Source organism: Balaenoptera physalus (assembly GCF_965194825.1).
Source record: "Balaenoptera physalus genome assembly, chromosome: 19".
NCBI lineage: Eukaryota > Metazoa > Chordata > Mammalia > Artiodactyla > Balaenopteridae > Balaenoptera > Balaenoptera physalus.
In genome coordinates, this window is record NC_138900.1 from 5,967,322 (window position 1) to 5,993,048 (window position 25,727).

At 52.3% G+C, this 25,727-nt stretch overlaps 4 protein-coding genes and 1 long non-coding RNA gene across 9 annotated transcripts; 4 read left to right on the forward strand and 1 right to left on the reverse strand.

The window, feature by feature from the left end:
* Positions 1–71: 71 nt before the first annotated feature.
* LOC309648595 lies at positions 72–15,665 on the reverse strand. Of its 4 annotated transcripts, none has more exons than XR_014256723.1 (6): positions 15,590–15,665; positions 14,771–14,815; positions 10,412–10,579; positions 4,244–5,931; positions 3,567–3,659; positions 72–1,982 (listed from the first exon to the last, which is right to left on the reverse strand). It is a non-coding gene; the product is annotated as an uncharacterized lncRNA (long non-coding RNA). The 4 variants fall into 4 exon arrangements; XR_014256725.1 differs by lacking the exons at positions 14,771–14,815; positions 15,590–15,665 and adding exons at positions 11,187–11,383; positions 14,877–15,033; XR_014256726.1 differs by lacking the exon at positions 15,590–15,665 and adding an exon at positions 13,614–13,767 and having other exon boundaries at positions 14,771–15,033.
* LOC309648591 (piRNA-mediated silencing protein C19orf84) lies at positions 5,941–10,384 on the forward strand. The gene is made up of 3 exons (XM_082437355.1): positions 5,941–7,073; positions 7,537–7,645; positions 8,319–10,384. Exons 2-3 carry the CDS (start codon positions 7,611–7,613, stop codon positions 8,830–8,832), a joined length of 549 nt encoding a protein of 182 aa, XP_082293481.1. The 5' UTR covers positions 5,941–7,073; positions 7,537–7,610; the 3' UTR covers positions 8,833–10,384.
* On the forward strand, positions 10,424–18,142 carry LIM2 (lens intrinsic membrane protein 2; the record flags this gene model as incomplete). Its single annotated transcript, XM_082437357.1, has 4 exons — positions 10,424–10,733; positions 14,319–14,468; positions 15,602–15,736; positions 15,975–18,142. 4 exons carry the CDS (start codon positions 10,424–10,426, stop codon positions 16,034–16,036), a joined length of 657 nt encoding a protein of 218 aa, XP_082293483.1. The 3' UTR covers positions 16,037–18,142.
* Positions 18,143–21,202: 3,060 nt separating this feature from the next.
* NKG7 (natural killer cell granule protein 7) lies at positions 21,203–22,443 on the forward strand. 2 transcript variants are annotated; one of them, XM_082437354.1, is made up of 4 exons: positions 21,203–21,365; positions 21,441–21,587; positions 21,675–21,809; positions 21,914–22,443. In XM_082437354.1, the coding sequence occupies exons 1-4, from the start codon at positions 21,209–21,211 to the stop codon at positions 21,970–21,972; spliced, it is 498 nt and encodes a 165-aa protein (XP_082293480.1). In that variant the 5' UTR covers positions 21,203–21,208; the 3' UTR covers positions 21,973–22,443. The 2 variants fall into 2 exon arrangements, with proteins under 2 accessions (XP_082293480.1, XP_082293479.1); XM_082437353.1 differs by having other exon boundaries at positions 21,675–22,443.
* Positions 22,444–22,590: 147 nt separating this feature from the next.
* Positions 22,591–25,622, forward strand: CLDND2 (claudin domain containing 2). The gene is made up of 4 exons (XM_082437358.1): positions 22,591–24,351; positions 24,702–24,839; positions 25,139–25,258; positions 25,509–25,622. The coding sequence occupies exons 1-4, from the start codon at positions 23,985–23,987 to the stop codon at positions 25,580–25,582; spliced, it is 699 nt and encodes a 232-aa protein (XP_082293484.1). The 5' UTR covers positions 22,591–23,984; the 3' UTR covers positions 25,583–25,622.
* Positions 25,623–25,727: the final 105 nt, after the last annotated feature.

The window sequence follows — 25,727 nt, forward strand, 5'->3', positions numbered from 1 at the left end:
ATCTTTTTTTTCCTTTCTAAGACCATGGTGGGGGAGTGGGGGTGGAGGGGATGTCTTTATTCCTTAGAAGGATAAATGCAATTAGATAAAGAGGGAAAGAAAAGAAAGAAAAAGATTTTGAGTTGGAATTTTCCAAGGGTTCCTTTATACAGATATTATCTCTATTATACAGTTGGGCAAACTGAGTCATGAAAAGGTTACAGACACATCCAAAGCCACAGGATTAGTAAGGTTCGATTCCAGAGCCCAGGCTTTTGGTCATGACCTTATATTGGCCTCTTGGTGGCTTGTTGAGCAGAGGGGACCTGATAAGGAGGGGTGGCAGGTGCAGTATATGGAAAGGACAAAGGACTTGCACTTGTGTCCAGATTCTACTACATACTAATCAGAATAAGTGTAGGCAAGTGACTTTCTCTCTCTGAGCCTCGATTTCCCCATGTATTAAAATGAAGGTAACACCCTTACTTGGAAGGCTTGTTATAATGATTGAATAAGAGAGTACAGATGAGGGGGGTGGGGCAGTATAGGGGTAGGGGATTAAGAGGTACAAACTCTTAGGTATAAAGTAAGCTACAAGTACGTATGGTACAACACAGGGAATATAGCCAACATTTTACAATAACTATAAATGGAATATAACCTTAAAAATTGTGGATCACTCTATTGTACACCTGTAATTTATGTAATATTGTACATCAACTATACTTCAATAAAAACATGTTTTTTAAGAAAAAGAGAGAACACAGATGAAGGCACTTTATAAACTGTAAACTGTTACCCAGACTTTAAGTACGATGATCCGAGTATCAAGTATGATGAGTTATGTATGGTGGGTGTCCCTCTTTGATTCGGAAGAATAGAGAAAGTTATCATCTTACATTTGTTTAATGGCAACTATAGTGTTTTAAATTTTCTCGGCTTGTGGAAGGTATTAACTGACTAGCCCAGTTGGCTGAGCCATGGAGCTCCAGTCTGCAGGTGGGATGCAAATAGCTTTGGAGAAGAAGGTAGCAAAAAAGAGAGCTGTGCTCACTGTGTCCTAAGCACTCTCTGTTTTTCCTCCATAGTCACCCCCGGAGCCCGGATTTGGTAGTTACTGCATATGATGATATGGTAAGGAGGCCCACGCTGACATGTTTTGCCTCCTAAGTGTGCCAGTGCCTCTGTGTACTGAATAAAATAAAAAACTGAACTAGCTGCAAGCACTGAAGTTGGCCACCAGAAGCCAGTATACCCAGAGTAATTGAATTACAGACCCATGGAGTAGGATCAACCAATGCAACTGCCTCATTTTTTAAAAATTTTTTTTAAAAAATTGAGGTATAGTTGATATACAATATTATATGTTTCAGGTGTAAACATAGTGATTCACAGATTTTAAAAGTTATACTCTTGTTTATAGTTATTATAAAATATTGGCTCTATTCGCTGTGTTGTAAAACATACCTTATAGCTTATTTATTTTATACATGGTAGTTTGTACAACTGCCTCATTTTATAGATGGGGCTTCGAGAGGGACAGGTTCACACAACAAAATAGCAGAAGTGACATTCAAACTCAGACAGGTCCTAAAAGGGATGACCACTGCAGGTCCTGAATTCCTTTTAATAAACTTAGAGGGGGCAGAATGCTGGAGGGGCCTCTGTTTCCCTCCCTCTGCCCCCAAATCCTGCCAAGCGACCCTTCAAAATTTGTTTGACCTGGGAAATTGCAAGATTATGTTGCTAGGACAACAGGTTTGACCAGGGGTCAGTAACTTTATTTATTTATTTTTGGCTGCATAGGGTCTTCGTTGCTGTGCGTGGGCTTTCTCTAGTTGCGGCGAGTGGGGGCTACTCTTTGCGGTGCTTCTCATTGCGGTGGCTTCGCTTGTTGCGGAGCACGGGCTTTAGGTGCACGGGCTTTAGTGGTTGTGGCGCATGGGCTTAGCTGCTCCGCGGCATGTGGGATCTTCCTGGACCAAGGCTCGAACCCACGTCCCCTGCATTGGCAGGCAGATTCTTAACCACTGTGCCACCAGGGAAGCCCGGGGGGTGGGGGGTCAGTAACTTTGAAATACATGTGTTAAAGTCCTGACTTCTGCAATAACGACTTGGGACTTGGAGTGGGGGGTTGGGGGAGGAGGGTGGTGTTGTCCAGTCCTCTTGGGGAAAGGCAGGTGTGGATGCATAGACACAGCGACAATGACAACGGGCTTGGAGCCAGTAGACTCAGCTTGGCGATTCCGCATTGCCAGATGCTCTCTATAGCCAGTTAATTGGAGACTATGAATGCCAGGAGGTATAACTAAAAAATAGGTCTACGTTTCTGATTTCTGACTCGATCGTGCTCTGTTAAAACTCTTTTTCTTATCTCCTAACAGTATCTCAGACCTTCTGTTACTGTCCAGTCAGCTCTGATTATTAAAACTCAGCCTGGTCTTAAATCTTCACCTCCAACTCCGTTTAAATCCCTTCGCCTTCCCTCTCCATCCAATGGAGGTTTTAAGCGGGGACTGGACTCCATGGAGAAGGGAGGGAGACCAGTTGTCCCTGACACAGCCCCCGTTTCCCAGAGTATTGGGGCCTAGAGGAGGGACACCATGTATGGGGACAAGTGACTCTTGACCTAAGTGGCCTCTTGTTGGTGGAAGCTTCTTCTCTGGCTAATCCTGGATGGCGCTCTGAGCGGCAGGTGTCCAAACACTGGCTCTGTTGTGGAGCAAAAATGTGAGGACTTGGGTGGATGGGTCTGAAGAGGTTTCCTGGACTCTTCTGCTGCTTCTTTTTTTTTTTTTGGATGGTAGTCACCTTTAAAAAAATTTTTTTTTAATTGAAGTATAGTTGGTTTACAATGTTATATTAGTTTCAGGTGTACAGCACAGTGATTCAGTTATATACATATATGGAAAAGACTATGAAAAAAAAATATATATGTATAACTGAGTCACTTGCTGTACAGCAGAAATTAAACACAGTAAGTCAACTATAATAAAATTTTTTTTAAAAAGGCTTTCTAAAGACAATAAGAGAACTTGGAGTAGCTAACATTTTATGTGGAATGTATAAGGTAAAGTTCACCTAGTACTTCAAGTAAGCATGATTATAAATTATATACAACAAACTCCTCCAACATATAGTATGATTCTGATGTGAAATTTTGGGTGCATTTTCAATAAAGAACTGGTGAAAACCTTAAAAAAAAAAAAGGTTATTATGACGAAGAGGCAGCACAAGAGAATCTGGAGGGATGATAAAAATACGCTGGATCTTGTTTGTGGTGATGGTTACATGGCTCTATGCATTTGTCAAAACTCGGAACTGCACACCAAAAAGAGTGAATTTTACTGTATTAAAAGATAAATAATACAAATGCAAAACAAACAGCACTTTTTAAAAGATTATGAGAATTTAAATGAGTTAATGCAAGTGAAAGTGTCTAAGTGATCTCCCTTTCTGGGGCCCTTCGACCTCCAGACTCCCACTGCCACTTGAGCAGACACTTTTAACAAATCCCAGCTTCCAAGCAGTCTAAAAAGCATTCATGACAGCCACATAAACCTAGGGGCACTCATTCCAGCACAAACCTCAGCCCACGAATCTCTCTCGTCAGTAACTTCTTGCCGAGCATCCCGGCCATTTTCTGGGGTAGTGGAAAAACCCCAAGACTGGAAGAGCCCCTAAGTTGGAGAAGTTGAACGAGTGGGTAAGGCTCAAGGGAGAGAGCAGGGCCCCCAGGGACCTCCTGCAGGGGGACGGAAGGCGGGGGTGGGGGTGGGGCTGGGATGGGGACTTAAGGGAATCCGTGAGCCCTGTGGGCTGGGAAGGCCCTGAAGATCTAATCTTGGGACTTTGACAGTCCGAGCCCTGTAGGGGGCAGTGAAAGGAAGAGACTGGTCCTAAGACTGGTAAGGGGCAATGAGGCTCCCTAGTGGGCCAAGAAGACCCCTGTATGGGACTCCCCTCAGCCTGAGGACCCCTCTCCCCTCCAAGCTTCGCTCAGCATCGCTAGGCCTAGGCTGGGTCTCCCCGGACGCGGACGCTGCCACCGTGCCGGAGATCAGACAAGGGACTCCGCTAGAGGCCGGGGCAAAATAGTCAGTTACAGCCCGGAGAAGGCGCGGAAAAGGAACAGCCAATCAGAGGGCGAGAGAGAGAGAATCGCGCTCAGAAACGTAGCCAATCAAAAAGCGAGGGTGCTAGCCCTCCCCCCCCCCGGATTTGACGGACGGAGGGAGGAGACGCGGAAGCAACGTGAGCTTACCCGCCAATCAGAGCTGAGGATTACGTCTCGCGCTGTTCAACGTAACAAGGAGTGGGCGGAGCTCAAACCTATTGCTGCAGGCGTTCCCCAACAAATCGGAACCTTCGTTCCCTCCCGACGCAGGAATTGATTGGTCACTTTTCAGAACTTGCCTGTCAATTTTGAAAGCTGGGTAAAGGGCATTTCCTTAGAAGCGCAAGAACACGCCTCCGCTCTCCCAGCTCGGGGAGGAGGGCCTTAAAGGGCCAGGTACATGGTAAGTGGCGAGGTCGGACCCTGACCGCAGAAACAGGAGGGACAGTAACAGAACAAAACCAGAAGCAGTGCCGTTACGCTGGAATTGAGTTTTATGTCGCAAAAATCCAGAGACTTAGCTTACTTTAGGTCAAGAGTTAGTAAGAAGCGGAACGAGGATTCGAACCCTTATTTCGGAGCCCTGTTCGACATAAGCTTCCTAACCGGATGGATGAGACCTGCATGCTAATCATAGGCGCCAGGAAAGGAAAGCCAGCCTTCTTGGTAAAAATCTTTAGATTCCAGCCACCTAGCCTTTGCTCGCGCCGTTTCTTCTACATCAAATACCCATTCACCCTAGACCTAGCCCAAAGGCCACCTCCTCTAAAACAAAACAAAACAAAACCCAAAAAACCCAAAAACCTCTCCGACCTTCTCCCCCACGCCTTGCAAGCTAGCAACAATGTTTTCCTGGCCCCCGACCTCCCCCTCCACCTCCTTGCCTCCAGGCAACGTTTAATCCGCTTCCGGCTCTCACTGTCCTGTTCCTCCCTGTGTCCCGGCACCCATCACCCCAGAATGTTACTGTCCATCTCTGTGTGTCCCCCACCTCTCAAGACTGAGAGCCCTTCGAGAGCAGGTAGCGGTTCTGCGTCATCTCGGCGTCACCAGCATCATCCAGCACAGAACTCGAAAGCTAGTCTCGGATTTCTCATTCTCAGAGTGGGATGTTGTGAAGTTCTTGTAAGAAAATTCATATTCAAAGGCGCCGCTCAGGTTGAGAACTTTGCATCATCCTTGATTCCCCATCACTCACGTCCAGCAGCCCTGCAGCAAATCCTGATGGTTCTCCCTCCAAAATACATCTTAAATTTATTCACATCTTCCCATCCCCACTACCCCCACCCTCCTTGGAGCCGTCACCACCCATGCCTGGAGGATGGCAGCTTTCTCCCTAGGCTTCCTGCTTCCACTCTTGCGTTCCACCACAACCCACTCTCCAAGCTGCAGGCACAGTGCTCTTCTTAAAGCATAAATTATGTCACACTTCTGCTTACAAGTGTTCAAAGTCATCTCAATGTTCCAGAATTAAAAAAAAAAAAAAATTCCAAAGTCAGCCTAGAAGGTACTATACAGTCTGACTCCTGCTTGTGTCTCCATGAATCACAGACTCTGGAGCCAGGGTTCAAATCCCAGTCGTGCTACTGACTAGCTCTGTGACCTTGAGTAACTTACTTAGCCTCTCTGAGGCACTGTTTGAACCTCTGTGAAATGAGGACTAAATAAATTGGAATTATTCATTAAAATAGACCTCTAGTTTGTTAAAAAGAAGAAACTGACTAGTAGCCCTCAAAGCTGTCAAAGTTGTGAAAAACAAGGAAAGACTGAGAAACTGCTGCAGAACAGAGGCGACTGAGGGGATGTGATGACTCAGTGGGATCCTGCCTTGGATTCTAGAACAGAAAAAAGAGGACATTCGTGTAAAAACTGGCAAAATCCAAATCAAGTCTGGAGTTTAGTGAAAAGTCTTAAGAGTCATGTTGGTTTCTTAGTTGTGACAAATGTTCCACGATAATGTAAGAAGATAGCAAGAGGGGAATGGGGTGAGTTACAAAGTTATCTTTGTAACTTTTCTGTAAATATGAAGGTATTCCAAAATTTTAAATATATATATATATTTAAAATAGACCTGTCCCTCTCCTCCTAGCTTATTGCTTCTCAATCCCTCAAACACTATGTTTGTTTCACCCTGAGGGACCTTTGCACCTGCTTGTCCCTCCACTGGGAATAATCAACTCCCAGGTCAGCTGGCTCTGTCCCACAGTATCCTTCTCTAACCATCTTATCTAAAATAAGCCCATGGGGGACTTCCCTGGAAGTCCAGTGGTTAAGACTCTGAGCTTCCACTGCAGGGGAACGCAGGTTCCATCCCTGGTCGGGGAACTAAGATCCCACATGCCCGGTGGCGTGGCCAAAAAATAAAAAATAAAATAAAATAACCCTCTGCCCCCTGTGCCTCTGTATCACTTGTCCTGTCTTTACACCTTCACAGCCCTCCTGCATATAGGAAATATACTGTGTCTTGTGTGTTTCTCTCCCAACATGTAAAGTTTCATTAGCGTGCGTGTATTTTGTCCCGGGCTAAATCCCCGGCGCCCAACCTGGGGCGTAGCATATAGCAGGCACTGAATAATATTTCTTAAATAAATAGATATGAGAATGACTATTGCTTCTCAATAAAATACTACCACGACCGACCACCAGCAATAACAATAAGAAACTCTCATTGGTTGAGACTAATTGTAGTCCAGATCATGTGTTGACTACTTTACGCACGTGATACATCCTTTAAACCTCACGAGATCCGAGAAGGTAACATTAGTCCCGTTTCTCAAAAGCACAGAGACTAGAAGGGCTTAAGCTCACAAAATTAAGTGAGAGACGGAGCTTAGAGTGAAATCCAGCCTCTACGATTGCCAATCCATCTACTAACCCCTCTGCCCCCGGGCGAACCCAATGTCCAGACTTCCCTAAATGTCCCTTTAGTCCTAAAGAACACCATCGGGTCCCATGAGGACACGGCCCAGGAATACAGGTGGAGAGAGAGGAGGGGGCTAGGGACTCCTGGGTCTGAGGGGGGAGGAGCCGGGGGCCTGGACCCCTGGGTCTGAGGGAGGAGGGGGCCGGGGGCCTGGACCCCTGGGTCTGAGGGGGTAGGGGGTCGGGGGCCTGGACCCCTGGGTCTGAGGGAGGAGGGGCCGGGGGCCTGGACCCCTGGGTCTGAGGGGGGAGGGGCTGGGGGTCTGGATCCTGGGTCTGAGCGGGGAGGGGCCGGGGGCCTGCACTCCTGGGTCTGAGGGCGGAGGGCCCGGGGGCCTGCACTCCTCAGGCTCGGGCGCCCGGCTCCTGGGTCTCCGGCAGGCGGGGTCTGCGACGTGAGATACGTGGGGTTGACGAACTGGAACCCCGCGAACTCAGCCGTGCACGCTTTCCTGCGGCTCTGCACGCCCCGCAAACCACGCCCCCTTTCTGACAAAGTCCCACCCATCTTCTTCCAGACGCCTCCCCGTCACTGGGCCCTGGAGAAATCGACGCGAAAGTGCTCGAAAAGACTTGAAAGACCCCGGTGAAGATGGAACAGCGAAAGGAAGGGACTGGGCCAGAGGGGTGAGAGACGCAAGACTTCCCGCGGGGGGCACAAAGACCCAGAAAGAGGGAGGACAGAGAAAATCAGAGAGTTGAACAGACCCAGAGAGTGTCAGGAAAAAAAAAAAAAAGTCTTGGGTATCATGACACAGAAACAGAATCTTCGACGATCTTGGTGACAGAGAGAGTTGAGCGAGATGCTTAGAAATAGGGAGAGAGCTAGAAATATATTTGTGGAACAGAGAAATTTCGAGAAGGAACCAGGAGAATTGAAGATGCCAGACACAGCCGTAGGGCTGGAGAAATAATAATTGTCCACATTTATTGAACACTTCCCAGACCCAGCCCTTTAATAGGCACCTTTGATACCACCAGAAGCTATCTCTTGGTATGAAAAAGTAAGGTTCGGATTGGGAAAATGATTTGCCCAAACACACCGCGAGGGAGGCAGCCTGGAATGGGAACCGCGTTCTGTGGGATGCTAAAGCTCTGGCAGAGCTGTCTGTCTGTCTGTCTGTCTGTAAAGAAAAGGGGAAGAAACAGAGAGAGAAAGGGGCCCGGAAGTCAGAGGCCAGCTCGGTCCTGAGGATGGGGAGAAATGGACTCCTGGGAGAAGCGGGGAAGCGGAACGGCTGCAGTAGGGAAGGCATATGCAGATGGGGAGACCCGCTGACCCGTCCTTTTGTCGTTCTAGGAACAACCTGCCGTCCCTGGGGACTGAGTCGTGGCCGCCTGCACCTTTCCCAGCCCTGTTCCCTTCTCTCCTGGGCACCCCAGATCCAGCCCACCTGGGGCTCCCCGAGACCCTGGCCTCTGTCACTGTGCCCGTCCGTCTGGATGCCCTCTCCTACCTCCTGCACAGCGCCCTGATGGGAGCCTACACGCTTCAGCAGTCCTTGCCCTCCTGCCCCTGCGCCCCCAATGCGTGCTGCACTCAGCCGGGCACCGCCAAGAGGCCGCCCAGGGGACGCGGGGGCTGGGATGTCCGACGCAGGCCGGGCCGGGGTCAGGGCCAGCGGCAATGGGGACTTGGGAGGGCTGAGCAGGCAGAGAGGGGCTGGGTGGGGAGCCCTGGGGCTGGCCCCAGGACCCCCCCGGTGACGCTGCCATCACCAACACCACCCGCCCAGGATGGGAAGAAGGACACCCAGGGTCCGGAGCCGCCCCTGGAGACGCCGCCTGCTGAGGACTGGGAGGCCGAGTACTAGGGCCCCGAGGACCCTGCACCCTGGACTCCGGAGGGCGCCCTGGAGGGTCACCAGGACGGTGTTCCTGGAGCCCAGGGTGACCTCAGCCCTGCCAGAGACACCCAAGAAACATCCTGCTCCCATCCCTCTTCTTCCCAAACCACAGCCTCAGCAGGGGGTCCCGCGAGTCGCCTGGTGAAACCGAGACCTGACATAGGATGCCAAGCCAGGGAGACAGCGCCGAACCTCAAGCCCAAACCCAAGCCTCTTCCCATTCCTGACACTGTGCCCAACTACAGCGACAACGCTCACCTCACTCTCGATGCCCAGGGCTCCTCCAGCCATGCCAGGCCCAGCCCTGACCCCAAAGCCATTCCCACCTGCCTCTGCCAGCCCCATCCCCTGGCCACACTGAGGCCCACATCCCCCAGCCGTTCACCCCCATTCCATTCTCCGTCTCTGCCCTGACCCATCCTCATTCCCAGCTCCCTCATCCCCATCCCCATCTGCCTAAAGGCCAGCCAACCCTCATCCTTGATTTCTCCTGCCTCCAGCCCATCTTCAACCCCGGCCAGCCCCGCCTCGTCTTCAACCTCCTTTCTGTCCCGGCCCCAAAGGTGACATGCCCTGTGACCCCACTTGCGAAGAACCGCACTGGCCCAACATATCCAGACCCCTGCAGCCCCACCCCATTTCCTGTCTGTGTGGGAGCGAGGCCGGGTTGAACAATAAACGGCTGAGTGTCCCTATGTCTTGTGTCTGTGTGTGCTTACACAGCTTGGGCTAACCCCGAGGGTGCCGTGGAAAGAGGCCTGTGAAAGGGTGCTAGGGTGGCTGGGAGGGTCACAGAGAGAGGCCGGTGGGACCAGGGGCTGCAGGGAGGGAAGGCCTGGATTCCTGCTTCAGCGAATTCCATCTGGGGCGTCTGCCACCACTGCACTTCTGCCTGCTGGAAGCTGCTGGGCCATGGGGCCATTGTATGGGGAGGCTTAAGGGATTTGGGAGACCCTGGGAGCAGAGAGGCCAGCGGCCTGACTGGGCTCAGTCTGCACAGAGGGGCCGAGGCAGACGGAGGGTTCAGGGCAGGCTCTGCCCCTCAGGTAGGGACCAGGCGTGGGAGCCATGGGCCCCTCCTCCCCCTAAACCTAGGCGGCCAGGCCTCCTTTCTCTCGCAGGGACTTGGTGGGGTCCTAGCCCTAGCCCCCTACTCACCTCGAACCTGGGAGTCCAGGCCCCCAGCCCCCTCCATCCCCCAAAGACTTGGTGTCCCAGTGGCCAGCCCCTTCCTGGCTTAGGACCTGGAAGTCTAGGCCCCCAGCCCCTTTCTCCCCCCGGGACCCAAGGGTCTAGGTTCTCAGCCTCTCCTCCCCCAGACTCAGGAGTCCAGATCCCTCCCTCTGCCCCCCAGACCCAGGGATCCAGGTGCCCAGTTCCTTCCTCTCACTGGGACCTAATGTCCCAGCCCCCCAGCTCCCTCCTCACCTAGGATGTGGAAGTCTAGGGCCCCAGCTTCTCCTCCCTCAGACTAGGAATCTAGACCCCCAGCCCCTCCTCCCCCAGGACATGGGAATCCAACTCCTGACCCCATCTCTCCCCTTACCCACAGATCACCATGTACAGCTTCATGGGTGGTGGCCTCTTCTGCGCCTGGGTGGGGACCATCCTCCTGGTGGTGGCCACAGCGACAGACCACTGGATGCAGTACCGGCTGTCGGGGGCCTTCGCCCACCAGGGCCTGTGGCGATATTGCCTGGGCAGCAAGTGCTACCTGCAGACGGAGAGCATCGGTGAGGCTCCGGGGCGGGGTCTGGGTTGTGCCTGGGATCAGAGCCTCCCGCAGGGCAGAACCTTACGGTGGAAAGGCCACCTGTTTTGCAGATGGAGAACCTTGTGGCTCAGAGAGGGAAAGTGTCCAGCCCAAGGTCGTTCAGCATGGAAGGGGCAGAACTGGGATTTCAGTAGTTTTTTCTAGTACAATTACAGGATGTACCGATTGAGAGGTTAAGTAGAGAGGTGACATTTCCTGGCATGAAATAGAGGTCAGGTATAGCAGTTGGGGCTGGGGTTATCAGAAGAGCATTTTCTAAATATCTACTAGTTGTCGAGAACTATGTTAGGTACCAGGAGGATACAGAAGCAATATGGACCCTAAATTTGCTAATACTGGATGAGATACTTTTTAATACTTGCTGTGAGCCAAGCCATGTCATACATATGTGTATATGTATATATGTGTGTATGTATATGTGTATATAGATATATACGTGTATATATTACATTATATATTGTAAAAATGGGGATAAAAATAGTACTTACAGTATAGGGTTCCTGCAATCTATATTATATAATACATATTATTATAATATACTCTGTACCTCTATGTGCCTCTTTCCATATACATATATATTTGTATATATGTACAGTCTTCAGTAGCCTCAGTCCCTCAGTACTCAGTCCCTCAGTAGCCACAGAGAACTGGTTCCAGGACCCGCCATGGATACCAAAGCCCCCGGATGCTCAAGTCATGTAGTCGACCCTCCGTATCCGCGGTTCCGTATCCGTGGTTCTGCATCTGGGGATTAAACCAACCGCGGATAGTGTAGTACTGTATGTATTTATTGAAAAAAACTCTCGTGTAAGTGGACCTGCACAGTTCAAACCTGTGCTGTTCAAGGGTCAGATGTATATACATGCATATACATGGAAAGAGAGATGCATAGAGATGTATAGTATATTACATAATATATATTATACAATATACATTATATAATATATTAATAATATATAGTGTATCACATGTTCTGTATTATCTGTGTCCAACAATAGTGTAGTAATAATAATAATAACAATAACTGGCATGTATTGTTACTGTGTCCTACGTGCTATTCTAAGCGCTTTGCCTGGATTAACTCCCTTCGGTGTCCCAACAACACTAAGAGGGCTGTTCCGTTGTGTCTATGAATTAAGACTTGATACTTGACCTCAAAAAGTCAATTCTTTTGGCGGGGGGTGGGGTTGGGAGGAGGACCCAACCCTCACTGAGCCCTGTGATACGACAGGCTCGTGGCAGATTTCACCTACCCCGTCTCACCAAACCTGCCCATTTGCTGGAGGGATAAATTGAGGCAGGGAGAAGTGGAAAGGTTTGCCCTGGGCTACCAGTTTCAGAGCCCCATCTGGCTGACTTCGTGCATCCTTTTCATTTCTGGCTGTCTCCTTTGTCACACTTCTACCACTCCTCCTGCTTCAGACTGGGAACACCACCAGACACTCTTGAGTTCCCTCTGCTGGGGATGGGAGGGAGGGAAGCTGGATGGAGGTCTTCAAGTTCATTTGATATCTTCATGACTACAAGACTGAGAGCCTCAGGGACATACCTCACCCCGATTGACGCTTGGGTATTTGTCCAAACAGCAGGTTTAATTTGTTCATCCATTGTATAGCTGATGTAATCCGATCACCAAAATTAGAGCAGGAGTCCTGAGCTTGCTTCCCAGAGGCCAAACCCAACCCAAGACATGTATGCATAGCATTTTTTAAGTTTCCAAAGTCATTACCAGTATTTAAAAAATCTGGAGATTTTACATTAAAATCTGGACTTGCAGCTCTTTTTGAATAATCCGGTTTTGCCTGTCTTTTCCAGGCCCATGGTCCGCTGGGTATGAGCAGCAAATGCCCCCTTCAAATGGGGTACACCAGTCAGGGTCCCCTCAGGAGACGGAAACCACAGTGTGATTTGAATAGGGAAGGTTTTATCTAAAGATGAAGCTGATAATTGATCGTTGGTACATGGGACATACATGTTCCCCATGCAGCCTGCCGTCTCCTGCCTTTATTCACAGCTGCAGCCAAGCCTCAGAGGCATTTGTGTTTTCCACTCCTGCATTAGCCCAGCCATGGGAAAGAAATAGGCTATAACATCCCCCATAAGTCCTCCAGACTTTTAAATACCCAGAGGCATGTGTATTCATTTTCTAAGGCTGCCGTAACAAAGTACCACAAACTGGGTGGCTTAACAGAAATCTATTGCCTCACAGATCCGGAGTCTAGAAGTCCAAAATCAAGGTCTCTGCAGGGTTGGTTCCTTCTGAGGGCCGTGAGGAAGAATCTGTTCCCTGCCTCTCTCTTAGCTTCTGGTGGTTGCCTGGCAACCTTTAGTATTCCTTGGCTTGTAAATGCACCAGCCCATCTCTGCCTTCATCTTTGCGTGATGTTTCCCTGGGTGTGTGTCTGTCTCCAAATTTCCCCATTTTATGAGGACACCAATCATATTGGATTAGAAATCCACTCTACTCTGGTATGGCCTCATCTTAACTACTTACATCTGCAAAGACCCTATTTCCAAATAAGGTCATATTCCGAGGCAGTGGGAGGAGGCGGGGAGCAGTTAGAACTTCAACATATGAACTTGAAAGGGGAGACACAACTGCAACCCAGCAACCCATAACAACATCCGTGGAGAAGTATCCAGGAATTGTTCTCCCCTAGACTTTCACAAGACAAAAGACTGCATTTTGCAAAGATCTAAGGCTCTTTCAGTGGCAGGATCTCAGTTCTGCCCGGGGTGATAATTGTCCTGCGTACTCCGAGAGACAGAATAACAAAGCAGTTAAGACTGAGGGCGTGGAGCTTGGCTTTCAACTTCAGTCCCTCTGCTAATTATGGGACCTTGGGCAAATCACTTCACCTCTCTGAGCCTCCATTCCTTCACTTGAAAAATGGGCATGAAAATATTACTTACAGCATAGGGCTCTTGGAAAGAATAAATAGGATCATACATGGGAAGGGAGCCTGGCACGTACTTGACAGTCGCCAAATGGAAGATGAGATCATGATGAGTGGTCCCAGGGCATCTCCATTCATTCCACATGTTTCTTGAACACCTATTACGTGCCAGGCACTAGGTGCTGGGGATACAGCAGTGAGTGAGAAAGCCAGGCCCTTGTCCTCACAGAGCTGAGAACTCGGTGGAGAGAGATAGGCATCATAAACAAGTTAGAAATAAATAAATGGGACATTTCCAAATATGGGTAAGTGGTATGAAGGAAGGGAAAGGGAGCATGGGAGAGAGGATAGAGAGTGAGTAGCAGGAGGATATGGGAAATTGGCATTCATTCACTCATTCATTCATTGAACAAACACTTCTCCAGGCCCATGTGCAAATCAAACCTCTGCTGGGTGTGTCTGTGGTGTAGAATCAACCAAGTCCCCGTCCTCAGGGAGCAATCAGGCCGGAGAGGGAAACAGGCAGAGTCTCAACCCAGAGCAGGGAGTGAGGATGATGCCTGAGGGGTGAAGGGATGCTTCCCAGAGGAGGGGATCTGGGAGCTGGGCTTTGGAGGATGAATAGGAGTCTGCCAGGTGAAGAGGAAGGCTTTTTCAGAGAGGTGAAGGAGGAGCTAGGTCAGGAATACTGAGAGGGGTGAGGCATTCCTGCCCTCAGAGGTAACAGCCTTCCCCACTGAGGGCAAGGAAGGCACAGGAGTGACCGTGAGGTGCTCCCACAGCATACTGGAATGCCACCCGGGCCTTCATGATCCTGTCCTCCCTGTGTGCCACCTCTGGCATCATCATCGGCATCATGGCGTTCGCTCAGCAGCCCACTTTCACCCGCTTCTCCCGGCCCTTCTCTGCAGGCATCGTGTTTTTCGCCTCCAGTGAGTGAATCACCCCCTACACCTACCCCTCTCCCAGCTCCCTCTCCAGCTCTGCCCCCAACACCACGTTCATTCCCCACTGCTCCTCACTCTCCGCTGCACCCGCACCCGAATCCCACCTCCACCTTCAACCACAACTTCAGGACTATTTCTAAGGCCAGTCAGTTCTGACACCAGCTATGTGTACTGCCATTCAATTCTGGCACTAACCACCGGAGCTGCCATCAAACCCCACAGGTTTAAAGGCACGGTTCCCAACCAGACTGCCCCAACTTCAGCTGCAAGTGGGGTCCCCAGCTCACCTGTACTTTTGACCAATCGGCTACAGCTTCAGGGGTTCCCGGGACCTGCTCAGGTTCAGAAATGTGCTAGAATAACTCACAGAACTCAGGGAAGGATAATACTTACAGTTTTATTCTAAAGAGTACAACTCAAGACCAGCCAACTAAAGAGATGCATGGCGTGAAGCCGGAGAGGGGTCCTGAACATGGAGTTTCCATGCACGCTCCCTGCAGAATTAGGGCTCGTCAGCGCGCCCCCCGTCCCCGCCCCCCCAGCTCATCCACGCACTCACCAAACAGGGAGCTCCAGTGAGCGCCAGCATCCCGCATTTCTACTGGAGTTTCATTACAAAGGCATGAATCACTGACCATGTGATTGAACTCAATCTCCAGCTCCCCTTTCCTCCCCAGAGGCTGGACTGCTCCCAAGTGGCTCAGAGCCCCAACCCTCTATTCCCACGGCTGGTCTTTCTGCTGACCAGCTCCTGTCCCCGAGTCATCTCAGATCATCAGCATAAACTCAGGTGTGATCCAAGAACAACAGAGACACTCCTGGTACTCAGAAAAGTCCAGGGATTTAGAGTTTCCCTCCCAGGAACCAGACACAAAGACCAGTCAGATTCTTTACGGCACAGCACAACCCCACAGCATTCCCACCCTAACCCTACTCCTCATTCATTTTTACTCCCACTTTCAACTCAACCCCCATCCTCACCCTTACCCCTACCTGCACCCATACCCCCTTCTCAATTTATTCATTCCCACCCGCATCTCCAAACCCGCCCCCATCCCCATTCCACACCCACCCACCCCCCACCCCCCCGCCTCCCGCCCACCGACCTCTCTCTCCAGCCTTTTTCGTCCTGCTGGCCTTGGCCATTTACACTGGAGTCACTGTCACCTTCCTCGGTCGCCGCTTCGGGGACTGGCGCTTTTCCTGGTCCTACATCCTGGGCTGGGTAGCCCTGCTCATGACCTTCTTTGCAGGTACTGGGTTTGGAGGTGGGAAGGCCAGTGTCTGTGGCACTGCGGGCAGCACTCAAGAGGGTGAGATGATGGGGGGGTCCCACACAGGTGTCCCCGGCACTGAACCAGAAGGCAGGCCCCAAGCCCTGTGGACACCAGGGAGAAAGGGAATGCTGTGTCGGTGTCTCGGGCTGGGAGCAGGGGCTGGGAGGGCTGATGGGGGGCTGGGCGGGGTCAACCGGAATCTCCTCTCGCGCAGGAATTTTCTACATGTGTGCCTACCGGATGAACGAATGTCGACGCCTGTCCACTCCCCGCTGAACCCAAACGTGTGCCCCAACTTCATCTGGACGTCAAAGTCAGGTCACTGAAGAGGAGGGGGAGGGTCTAGAGGCCTGAAATCCTGGTTCCTAGGGCCTGGTGGAGGCAGTTGAGGAGACCCAAGGCCCCAGCCACCAGGGGGGGTTGTTAGAGAAATGGAATACCCATTAGAGAGACTTTGGAGTCTAATAAAACTGACGGAAACTACTGACGTGTGGTCCCTGAGGGGTTCGGGTGGAGAGAAAGAGGGGTGAAGTGTGGTGAGTGGGGCAGGGGTGGTGGCATTAGAGTAGACCCGCCTGCTCAGTTCCTGTAGGGATGGGCACAGAGACAAATGACACAGTCCCCACCCTACTAGGTTCACCATTTTTTTTTTTTTTTTGGCTGCACCCCTCGGCGTGTGGGATCTTAGTTCTCCCGCTAGGGATCGAACCTGGGCCCCCTGCAGTGAAAGTGCGGAGTCCTAACCACTGGACCGTCAGGGAAGTCCCTGGGTTCAACTGCTAGGAAACCGACGTGTAGGTCCAATTCTGATGGGTGTGCTTTTTCCCCACACCACCAAGCGAGTAACTCAATTCTGACACGATCTCCCTAGAGAAAGTGTCAGATCACACAAGTTAAAGACACAGCCCTAGAAGACTGCCTCCCACTTCAGATGCCAATCACAAGCCCAGGTTGTCACTTGTGCTCCTGACCAACCAGCAATAGACTAGAGGTCCCAACAGCCCCCTCCTTGGGTTCCATTAATTTGCTAGGGCAGCTCCCAGAACTCAGGGAAACGTTTTACTTACTAGATTCACCAGTGTTTTATAGAAGGATATAACTCAAAACAGCCAGATGGAAGAGATGCACAGGTCAAGGTAAGTGGGAAGAGGTGCGGAGCTTCCGTGCTCTCTCCAAGTAGGTCACTCTCCCCCAAAAAGCACGTGTTCACCAGCCCGGAAGCTCTCTGAATCCTCCTCTCCTTCTGGGTTTTTCTGGAGACTTCATTACATAGTTATGATTGATTAAATCATTGGCCTTTGGTGGTTGAACTCAATCTCCAACTTCTCTCCCCTCCCAGGAGGTCAAGGGGTGGGACTGCAAGTTCTGACCCTCTAATCATGTGGTTGGTTCCCCTCGCTCTCACAACTTAGGAAATTCCAAGAGTTTTAGGACCTCTATGCCAGAAGTGGGGACAAAGACCCAACAATATATATTTATTATAAAACATAATATCACAGTAGGATAATACGATAAATGAAAAGATCTGTGGAACTTCCCTGGTGGTCCAGTGGTTAAGACTCCACATTCCCAATGCAGGGCGCATGGGTTCTAACCCTGGTCATGATAGGGACAGAACAAAGGGACAAAGTAGGTAATTAAATAGGGGATTAGTTAAATAGGGGATTTACTTACACTAGGGGATTGTAAGTAAAGAAAAAGTATGGGAGACCCCTGTAAGTTAATGATCACTTTAAGAAAGCAGGTTTGCTTAACCACAAAACCAAGCAGGCTTGCTTAGCAACAAAACCATGCGACAGAAGCATGAGACATGCCCCAAACAATAAAACAATGGTGGCCTGAGACCCACATCCTGTCCAGTGAGCTCAGTAAGTTCATAACCCCTATGACATGCTCTCTGCACACATAAAAAACAATAATTTATGGAAAGGTGACATTTCAAAGTGAAAGACCCTCATTGTACTGAGACCTGAAATAATTTTTCCATAGTGCCATGACAGTCCTGGCTTGACCATGTAGGGAAAAAAAAACTCCCCTGCCCAACCTGGAGGCGGAGCTGCTGATGGAAGCGTGACGACTACTCAAGAATGAGGAAGAAGGTGGTCTTCTCCTCCTCCCCACTTTTCCTTTGATTATAAAACTGTAGCCCACTAAGTTCTTGGGGAGGCACCCTCTCGCCCACCCGCTTGTAAGCCTCACAAGTGTCCTATTCTAATAATCTAATAAATCGCTTCTTATCTCACCACCTTGCCTCTCGCTGAATTCTTTCTGTGCTGAGACAACCAGAGCTCCTCGGAGCCCTCCAAAACGCCACTGAGAGAATTCAGCCTGGGAACTAAGATCCCACATGCTGCCCAGCGCGGCCAAAAAAAAAAAGAACAACTGTGAAAAAACAACCTCCTTGCCCACTCGCGCCATCTCCAGTTGGCTCTCCCAAACTCCTGTCCCTTCCCTGGATGGACCCTTCCAAGGAGAAGCACCAGAACTCTGATCTGCACCTCGTCCTGCACCTGCCTCTTCATCCATCATTCATGACCTAGATCTTCTCTTCATTCACTCATTCGTTAGTTCATTCAACAAACTCCTGCCAACTGCCATGAGATTTACTAAAGCTTATCATAAAATAATAAGACTGGGCTTCCCTGGTGGCACAGTGGTTGAGAATCTGCCTGCCAAAGCAGGGGACACGGGGTCGAGCCCTGGTCTGGGAAGATCCCACATGCCGTGGAGCAACTGGGCCCGTGAGCCACAACTACTGAGCCTGCGCATCTTGTGCTCCGCAACAAGAGAGGCCGCGACAGTGAGAGGCCCGCGCACCGCGATGAAGAGTGGCCCCCGCTTGCCGCCACTAGAGAAAGCCCTTGCACAGAAACGAAGACCCAACACAGCCAAAAATAAATGAATAAATAAATAAATAATAAAAATAAAGGAATTCCTTTAAAAAAAAAAGAAGGCTATTTAGGGAGGCTAATTCCAATAATAAGAATATTTATTACAGCCTATGCTAGGAACTGTTATATGAATAGAGGCTTACTCCCTAGAAATATTTATTGGGACCTCCTCAAATAACAAAAATACTCTATTTATAGAGGCTTCCTCTAGTAATAATAGCAACTGAAGCCTTCTTCTCTAATTAGAATTTATTGAGGCCTATTTAAGTAGAAATATTTACTGAGACTTATTCCAGGAATCATATTTATAGGGGCTGACTCTAGCAATAATAATGATGTTATAACTTCAGACTCGTATCTCCAACTACTTACTCAACATTTCCACTTGAAAAGAAGCGGCATCTCAATTTCCACGTATCTGAAGTTGAGCTCCTGATCTCTCTTACACCCCGCATCTGCTCCTCCCGTGGTCTCCCCCAACGTAGTAAATGACAAGTCCACTTTTATCTAGCTGCTCAAGCCGGAAACATTGGGATCGTCCTCCATAGCTTTCCTTCTGTTACATCTCACATCTGATTCATCAGCAAATCGTGTTGGCTCTACCTTAAAAATGTATTCGGAATTTGACCCCTTCTTGCTCAACCATGGTTACCCCCGATCCAAGCCACCATCATGTCCCACCTGGCTTATTGCCACAGACTTCTAACCAACTCAACCTCAACCCTTACCCACACCCCACCCAACCCCTGCCCCTGCAGTCCATTCTTTACACAGTATCTAAAGGATTTTTTTTTTCATTTTTTCTTTTTTTAATTTAATTTTTATTTTATATTGGTCAGGGAACTAAGATCCCGCAAGCCATGCGGTGTGGCACACACACACACACAGAATAAATAAAATAAATAAATAAAAGTATGGGATTGAATTTGTTGTTGGGAATGAGAATGGGGTTGGGTTGGAGGGTAGGGATGGGGCTAAGGATGGGATTGGAGCTGCCTGCAGTTGGGATGGGGTCAAGATCACAGATGGGGGGAATTCCCTGGCAGTCCAGTGGCTAGGACTCCTTTCTTTCACAGCTGAGGGTCAGGGATCAATCCCTGGTTGGGGAACTAAGATCCCACAAGCCATGCAGAGAGGCCAAAAAAGAAAAAGAGAGAGAGAGGAGAAAAAAAAAAAAAAAGAGAGAGAGAGAAAAGAGATCTCAGGTGGGTTCTGTGCATGTGATCACCACATGCCCTCGGCTGCGACTTCCTGAAGCTTGTCCGGCTGCTAATCACAGGAGCCATGTCCAGTACCATTTTTGTGACGGCACCCCAGCTGCTCCAGACCTGGATCCCCTTCTGGGAGCCTGTCCTCATGAGCATGTTCTCAGGAGTGGCCAGTTACCCCACTGGTGAGGACCTGGGTGAGGGATGGGGGCCTGCAAACTGGAGTCTCCAACCGAGGGAGAGGACCCAGCCTCCTGGGTCACTCTGGTTCTCCCCTTCGCCGGCTGTCCTGGGACCGTTAGCTCAGCTCATCTGCGGGACAGAAGTCCTCTTCCAGGTCATTCCTGCTTCACAGAGGTCTAGTTTGTCTGGGCCTTCTACCTGGGCTGTGGCACCTTCACCTTCTATTTGAGGTGGGGCCCAGGACCTGATACTGCCGTGAGGGGAGGGCCAGAAAGTCCTGCACTGACATCGTTGACCCCCAACTCCCGCTCCCTGACCACAGAAACCCAGATCCTGTTGATGAAGCGCACCAGACTGAAGGCCTTGCTCAAAACAGCACTAAGTGTGAACTCATGTGTCAGATGAGGATGTGGGCACGTCTTCCCTCCACGAGCTCAAAACTGCGATCTCTGTTTACCTGCCCTGGGCATAAGCTCCAAGCAAGGAGCTGGGAGTCTGAGTGTCCCCACGCTCAGGACCTGGAGTCTAGGCCTCCTAGCGGCTTCCTCCTTCAGCCCCAGGTTTCCTAGCCTCCTGCCCCCTCCTTCTATGGAGACCCTAGAATTGGGGCCCCCGTCTGCCAGAACGGAAGTTTGCAGAACCCACAGGAGAGAATGATGCATCCCCCAACTGTCCCCTCTGGCCACACCTCCCCCTCCCATTCAACTCACACCCTGGCCTCACTCACCACACGCCACCTCTGGGCCTCCCAAGCCTCTCTCTCACCTCTTCCAGGAAGCCCCCTCTGGGTGTGGAGGGCTCCAAGGGCAGGAGGCATAGAACCTTCTGTAGAGACAGAGAGGCACGTTCCACCCACCCAAACCACTGACAATGTGACATCTCCAGGGCCCTCCCCCCAACCATATACTGCGAGGGGAACCTCAAGGGGTGGGGGGGCGGGTGCCGATGAAACCCGGGAAGGGAGGATGTGTGACGAGAGTCAGTTGGCAGGAACTGGGTGAGAGCAAACTAGTCTGATCTGAAAGACCACAGGTCCCCCCGCTGCCCCAACTGCTTGACTCTGCCAGGAGTCCGGGGGGCAGAGCTTCCTCCTCTCTCAGAGACCCAGGAATCTTCATCACCAGGCTGTTCCTCACCCAGGACCCAGAAGCCCAGCCTTCGCCCCCATGGAGCCCTGCCGGTCCCTGGCCCTGCTCACTAGCTCCCTGGGCCTGCTGTCTCTCTTGGTGGCTCTGAGCACGAATTTCTGGTTTGTGGCCGAGGGGCCCAGCTCCTTGTCTCACTCGGGCCTCTGGCCAAGGGGGGATCAGGGCTCAGTAAAAGGTAAGGGGAACGGTCTCCCTCGGGGTGGGGAAGGGCCTGAGGGGACGGGCACTCAGCGGTCCCGTCTCTGAGCAGGCTATATCCACGTGACACAGAGCTTCTGCATTCTGGCTGCCCTTGGGGGCCTGATCTCTGTGAGCTTTCTGGTCATGTCCTGCATCCCTTCACTGTCTGCCCCTGGACGCGGCCCCATCGTCTCGACCTTCATAGCCTTTGCCGCGGGTAAGGACTCCGGGCTGCGCTTGGGGCGCTGGGACCTGGTGAGTTTCTGCGGAGGGGCTGAGCCGTCTCTCTTGTCTCCATCCCCAGCCCTCTCCCTGACAGTGGCCATGGTGGTCTACACTGTCGAGCGGTGGAAGCAGCCTGGACACCCCCATATCCAGTCCTTCTTTTCCTGGTCCTTCTACCTGGGCTGGGTTTCAACTGTCCTTTTTCTCTGTGCAGGTGACTGCTGCCCCGGGGAGTTCCGGGGGGTGGATAGGGGCCCAGCTGGGGGCTCTGAGGGAGCAGGGCAGGAGCAAGGGTCTAACTTCTCTCTGCCAACCCAGGTGGCCTGAGTCTGGGAGCTCACTACGGGGCCCACCGGCCTGGCTATGAGGCCATGTGAACCACAGGATGGCTTTGGCACTCCATTCTCTGAAGGCATCATCAGGAACCACGAAAATAGCTGGCTCTCCTCCCTGCCCTGACTCTCAGCGTCTGCAAGCTCTTTCCTTTGTGTCTTCATTCATTCAACAAAAATTCGCTGGTATCTGGTTATTCCGAGGTTAATGCTGCCACAGCGGAAGGAGACGACACTCCAGCTCCACAGTGGATGACACTGGGCACCCAGAGAGGAGTCAGTCCTGCTACCTGCCCTGCCCTAGAGATGCTCCCACCAGAGTGGGGACCAGTGCGGGCTCGGGCATGGCCCCAGGGCCCTCGTCTCTCCATCCTTTATCTCTTTTCTTCCCTTCGTCTTTCTCCCTTTAGCTCTTTTCTTCTTGCCCCCTCTTTGATTTTGTCACCCTTGCCTTCACCCTTAGTGCGCCTTGCTCATTTCATTAATAAATTCTCTCTTGGGACTTCCCTGGTGGTCCAGAGGTTAAGAATCCGTGCTTCCACTGCAGGGGACACGGGTTCAATCCCTGGTCAGAGAACTAAGACCCCGCAAGCCACGGGGTGCAGCCAAAAAAAAAAAAAAAAAAAGAAAAAGAACAAATTCACTCTTTCAGCTGGCTTTTCCTGAGTGCATCCTTTCTGCTGGGCCTCCCACTGGGGATGCTGAGGTGAGTCAGATCAGGCCCTGCCCGCCAGGGGCTCCAAGTCCGGTGGGGGCAGGCAGAGCCCAGGGCGGGTACGGCAGGAAGACTGGCTGTGTCTGGAGGAGGGGTGCGGTGTGGAGGTGAGCTTTCTGGGGAGATGGTGTTTAGGAACTTCTCCAGGGCCGAGGGAAGGTAATGCAGGCAGAGGGACCCTAAGGTGAAGGCGTGGAGAGGCTGGGAGTTCTCAGAGGATGGAGAATAGTGCTTTGTGGTCCACTGTAGAATGTGAGGGTGCGGGAAAATGAGGATGGAGAGGCGGGTAGGAGGCAGCGCCTCTAGCCCAGCAGTTGACTGTCTCTTGAGGGTGATGGGGAGCTAAGGGTGTGAGCAGGGGAGGGACAGCGTCTGGTCTGGGTTCCAGAAAGCTCCTTCTGGGGCCCATGGGGGAGGCTTGAAGGGGAGAGAAGAGCTTGGCAATCCAACAGGTGGGACATGAGACAGGACAAGGGTGCACTGGGGCCAGGGCATGAGAGGGAAAGGAGGGAAGGAGCCAGAAAGTTTCAGGGGGTGGGAGGAACTGGACTCAGGGATCCAAGGGCTTTGTAGGGTGAGAGGCAAGAAGAGGGCAAGGATAGTGCCCGGGGGTGTGGTCCAACTAACTGGATGGGATGATGGTGTCCTCCCTGGTTTGGTGGAAGATGCTGAGCTCAGTGGGGGTGTGGCTGAGTGTCAGGGTCTGGGAGACGGTCAGAAGCAGGTGAGGACCTGGGCTGGAGATGGAGTTTGGGATGCTCTCAGAGCATCAGAGGTCACTGGAGCTCACCTGGTAAGAAGATGCAGAATGGAGTTCTCCAGGAGAACCGGCCTTGAGAAGTGGAGGGAGGAGGAGGGGCAGGAGGCTGCATGGGGGCCTGGGAGGGCACAGAGAGCTGGGGACCAGGAGAGCTTATGGGGTCAAGGGAAGAGCAGTTTCTAGAAGGACATGGGCTACCATGTCATGGCCCTCAGGGTCCCCCAGACTTGCCATCTGACTCTGAGCTGTCAGTTTGCCAGAAGAGCTGCCTCTGTGTGTGTGTGTGTGTGTGTGTGTGTGTGTGTGTGTGTGTGTGTGTGTGTGTGTGTGTGTGTGTGTGTGTGTATGGGTGGGTGGGTGGTTATCTCTTTAAATGGCCACTAGAAGAGGGGGTTCTGGAACTCCTGCTGCCTCACAGAGACCCAGTCTCCCTTCCCCCACCCTCTGGGCTCTGTCTGAGAAGCCCTGGGAGCTGTGGGTGAGTCATTTAGGTGGGTGTGTGGTGGGGAAGGCAAGGGACAGGCCAAAGTCACGTCCACTGGGGGATGGAGGTCTCTGGAAGGCAGAGGTTCCTAAGCAGTGATGCCTGAGGGGGCAGGTGGTCTTGGGTCTGAGAGGGGCCTGAGGGGGGTGGTCCCAGAAGTAGGGGCACCAGGCAGGGGTGCAGGCGTAGCCATCTGGTGTACGGAGGGACATGCAGGAAGGGGTCTCAGGGACCTGGGGGTGGGAGGAGCGTTGGCCAATCCTGCACGTGTGGTCCTAGGCAGCAGCCTCCCTGGCATGGGGGTGAAGCGGAGCCTTCAAAGCGGGGGCACCTTGCTGGGCTTCTTGGCCAACATCCTCACCATTCTGTCCACGGCCACCAACTACTGGATCCGTTACTCTGGGGGCCACAGTGGCCTGTGGCAGGAGTGCAGCGGGGGCACCTGCTCCAACATCCCCTGCCAGAGTGAGGCCCGGCCGCCCAGCTGTCAGACCCTCCCCCCCTACTGGACAGACAGCCCCCCAGCACTGACCACAGCTGGCCCCCTCACCTGACACCACAGCCCGGCACATCCTGCGGTGCCCCCGCCCCCAGCCCTTCCACTTCAGCCTAAGATCCGGCTGCTCCTCCGTGACCAGGCCACCAGGAACCCAAACTCGGGGACCTGCCTCCCTGTTGCAACATTAACCGCCGCTCACGATGTAACTTCCAAGTCCCCATCCAAAACCCTGACTCTGCTCCCAGCTCCGAGCCGGCGGATGGGGGTGGTGGCCAGGAGCGGCGCCAGCGGGGTTGATGCGGCCCGCTCTCCCCAGCCATGCTGGCGGTGACCGGGGCGTGCATGGTGCTGGCGGCGGGCTGCAGCATCGTGGGCTTGGTGATGGGGCTGCGGATTCTGTGCCAGGAGGGCGACTCGCGGGGACGGACCACGAGTGCCATCTTCTTCCTCTGCGGTGAGATGGCATAGGGTGGGCCTGGTAGTTGGAGGAGGTAGGGGCCCAGGAGTCGCGCGCGACTAGAGGCACCGGGAAGAGAGCCAGAGACCCGGGGCGGCGGGGGGAGCTCGGGGGGGACCAGGCCTCGAGGGGGAGGAGCTAAAGAGGCGGGATCAGGGGCGGGGCCAGGGAGGTGGGGTAGAGCAGGGACGGGAGGGCGGGCAAGAAGGGCGTGGTCTGAGGCGGTGGGCGCGGTGAGGGTGGGGCCTGGGTGCAGCTCCCTGGCCGCCCTCACCTGGCGGGTGGGCGGGGCCCAGGCCTGCTGCTGCTGATCGCCATGACAGGCTACACAGTGAAGAACGCATGGAAAAGCGACGTCTTCTTCTCCTGGTCCTATTTTTCGGGGTGGCTGGCTTTACCCTTCTCTGTTCTCGCGGGTAACCTGGATAACGGAAGAGGGTGGAGAGGAGACTGCCACGAGGACCCCCCCCTCCCTGCAGAGACTCCCCAGCTGTCCTCCCAGGAAACACCACAGTGACCTCCCAGGGACTCCCGAACACACTCCTGGGCTCCCGCGGACCCGACAGAAACGCCCTGGGAGCCCCAAACCCCAGTCCCCGGGGCCCTCCCGGCCATCCGCCCTAGGACCCACCCTCCTCCACCCGCCCTCCGTTCCTTTCCCGCCAGGCTTCTGCTTTCTGCTGGCGGACATGATCATGCAGAGCACGGATGCCATCAGTGGATTCCCCGTGTGCTTATGACCGCAGCTGCCTGGGGCAGAATAAAGGAACTGCTTCCATTGCCGCGGCTCCACGTGCCTTTCTGGGGGACCTGAGGACGCGGACACGGGGGTACCTGGAGGCTCAGGGAGGAAGTAAGGACACGAACCTATAGGGAACGTGGAGA

What these genes read in the sequence shown, in the direction of transcription:
- LOC309648591 (XM_082437355.1), top strand. Translation starts at nt 7,611, where the DNA reads ATGGAACAGCGAAAGGAAGGGACTGGGCCAGAGGG. An exon ending in GAAGGGACTGGGCCAGAGGG is followed by an intron (nt 7,646 to 8,318) that starts GTGAGAGACGCA and finishes TTGTCGTTCTAG; the next exon opens with GAACAACCTGCCGTCCCTGG.
- NKG7 (XM_082437353.1), top strand. Translation starts at nt 21,209, where the DNA reads ATGGAGCCCTGCCGGTCCCTGGCCCTGCTCACTAGCTCCCTGGGCCTG. An exon ending in GGATCAGGGCTCAGTAAAAG is followed by an intron (nt 21,366 to 21,440) that starts GTAAGGGGAACG and finishes GTCTCTGAGCAG; the next exon opens with GCTATATCCACGTGACACAG. An exon ending in CTTCATAGCCTTTGCCGCGG is followed by an intron (nt 21,588 to 21,674) that starts GTAAGGACTCCG and finishes CTCCATCCCCAG; the next exon opens with CCCTCTCCCTGACAGTGGCC.
- CLDND2 (XM_082437358.1), top strand. Translation starts at nt 23,985, where the DNA reads ATGCCTGAGGGGGCAGGTGGTCTTGGGTCTGAGAGGGGCCTGAGGGGG. An exon ending in CTCCAACATCCCCTGCCAGA is followed by an intron (nt 24,352 to 24,701) that starts GTGAGGCCCGGC and finishes CGCTCTCCCCAG; the next exon opens with CCATGCTGGCGGTGACCGGG. An exon ending in ACCCTTCTCTGTTCTCGCGG is followed by an intron (nt 25,259 to 25,508) that starts GTAACCTGGATA and finishes CTTTCCCGCCAG; the next exon opens with GCTTCTGCTTTCTGCTGGCG.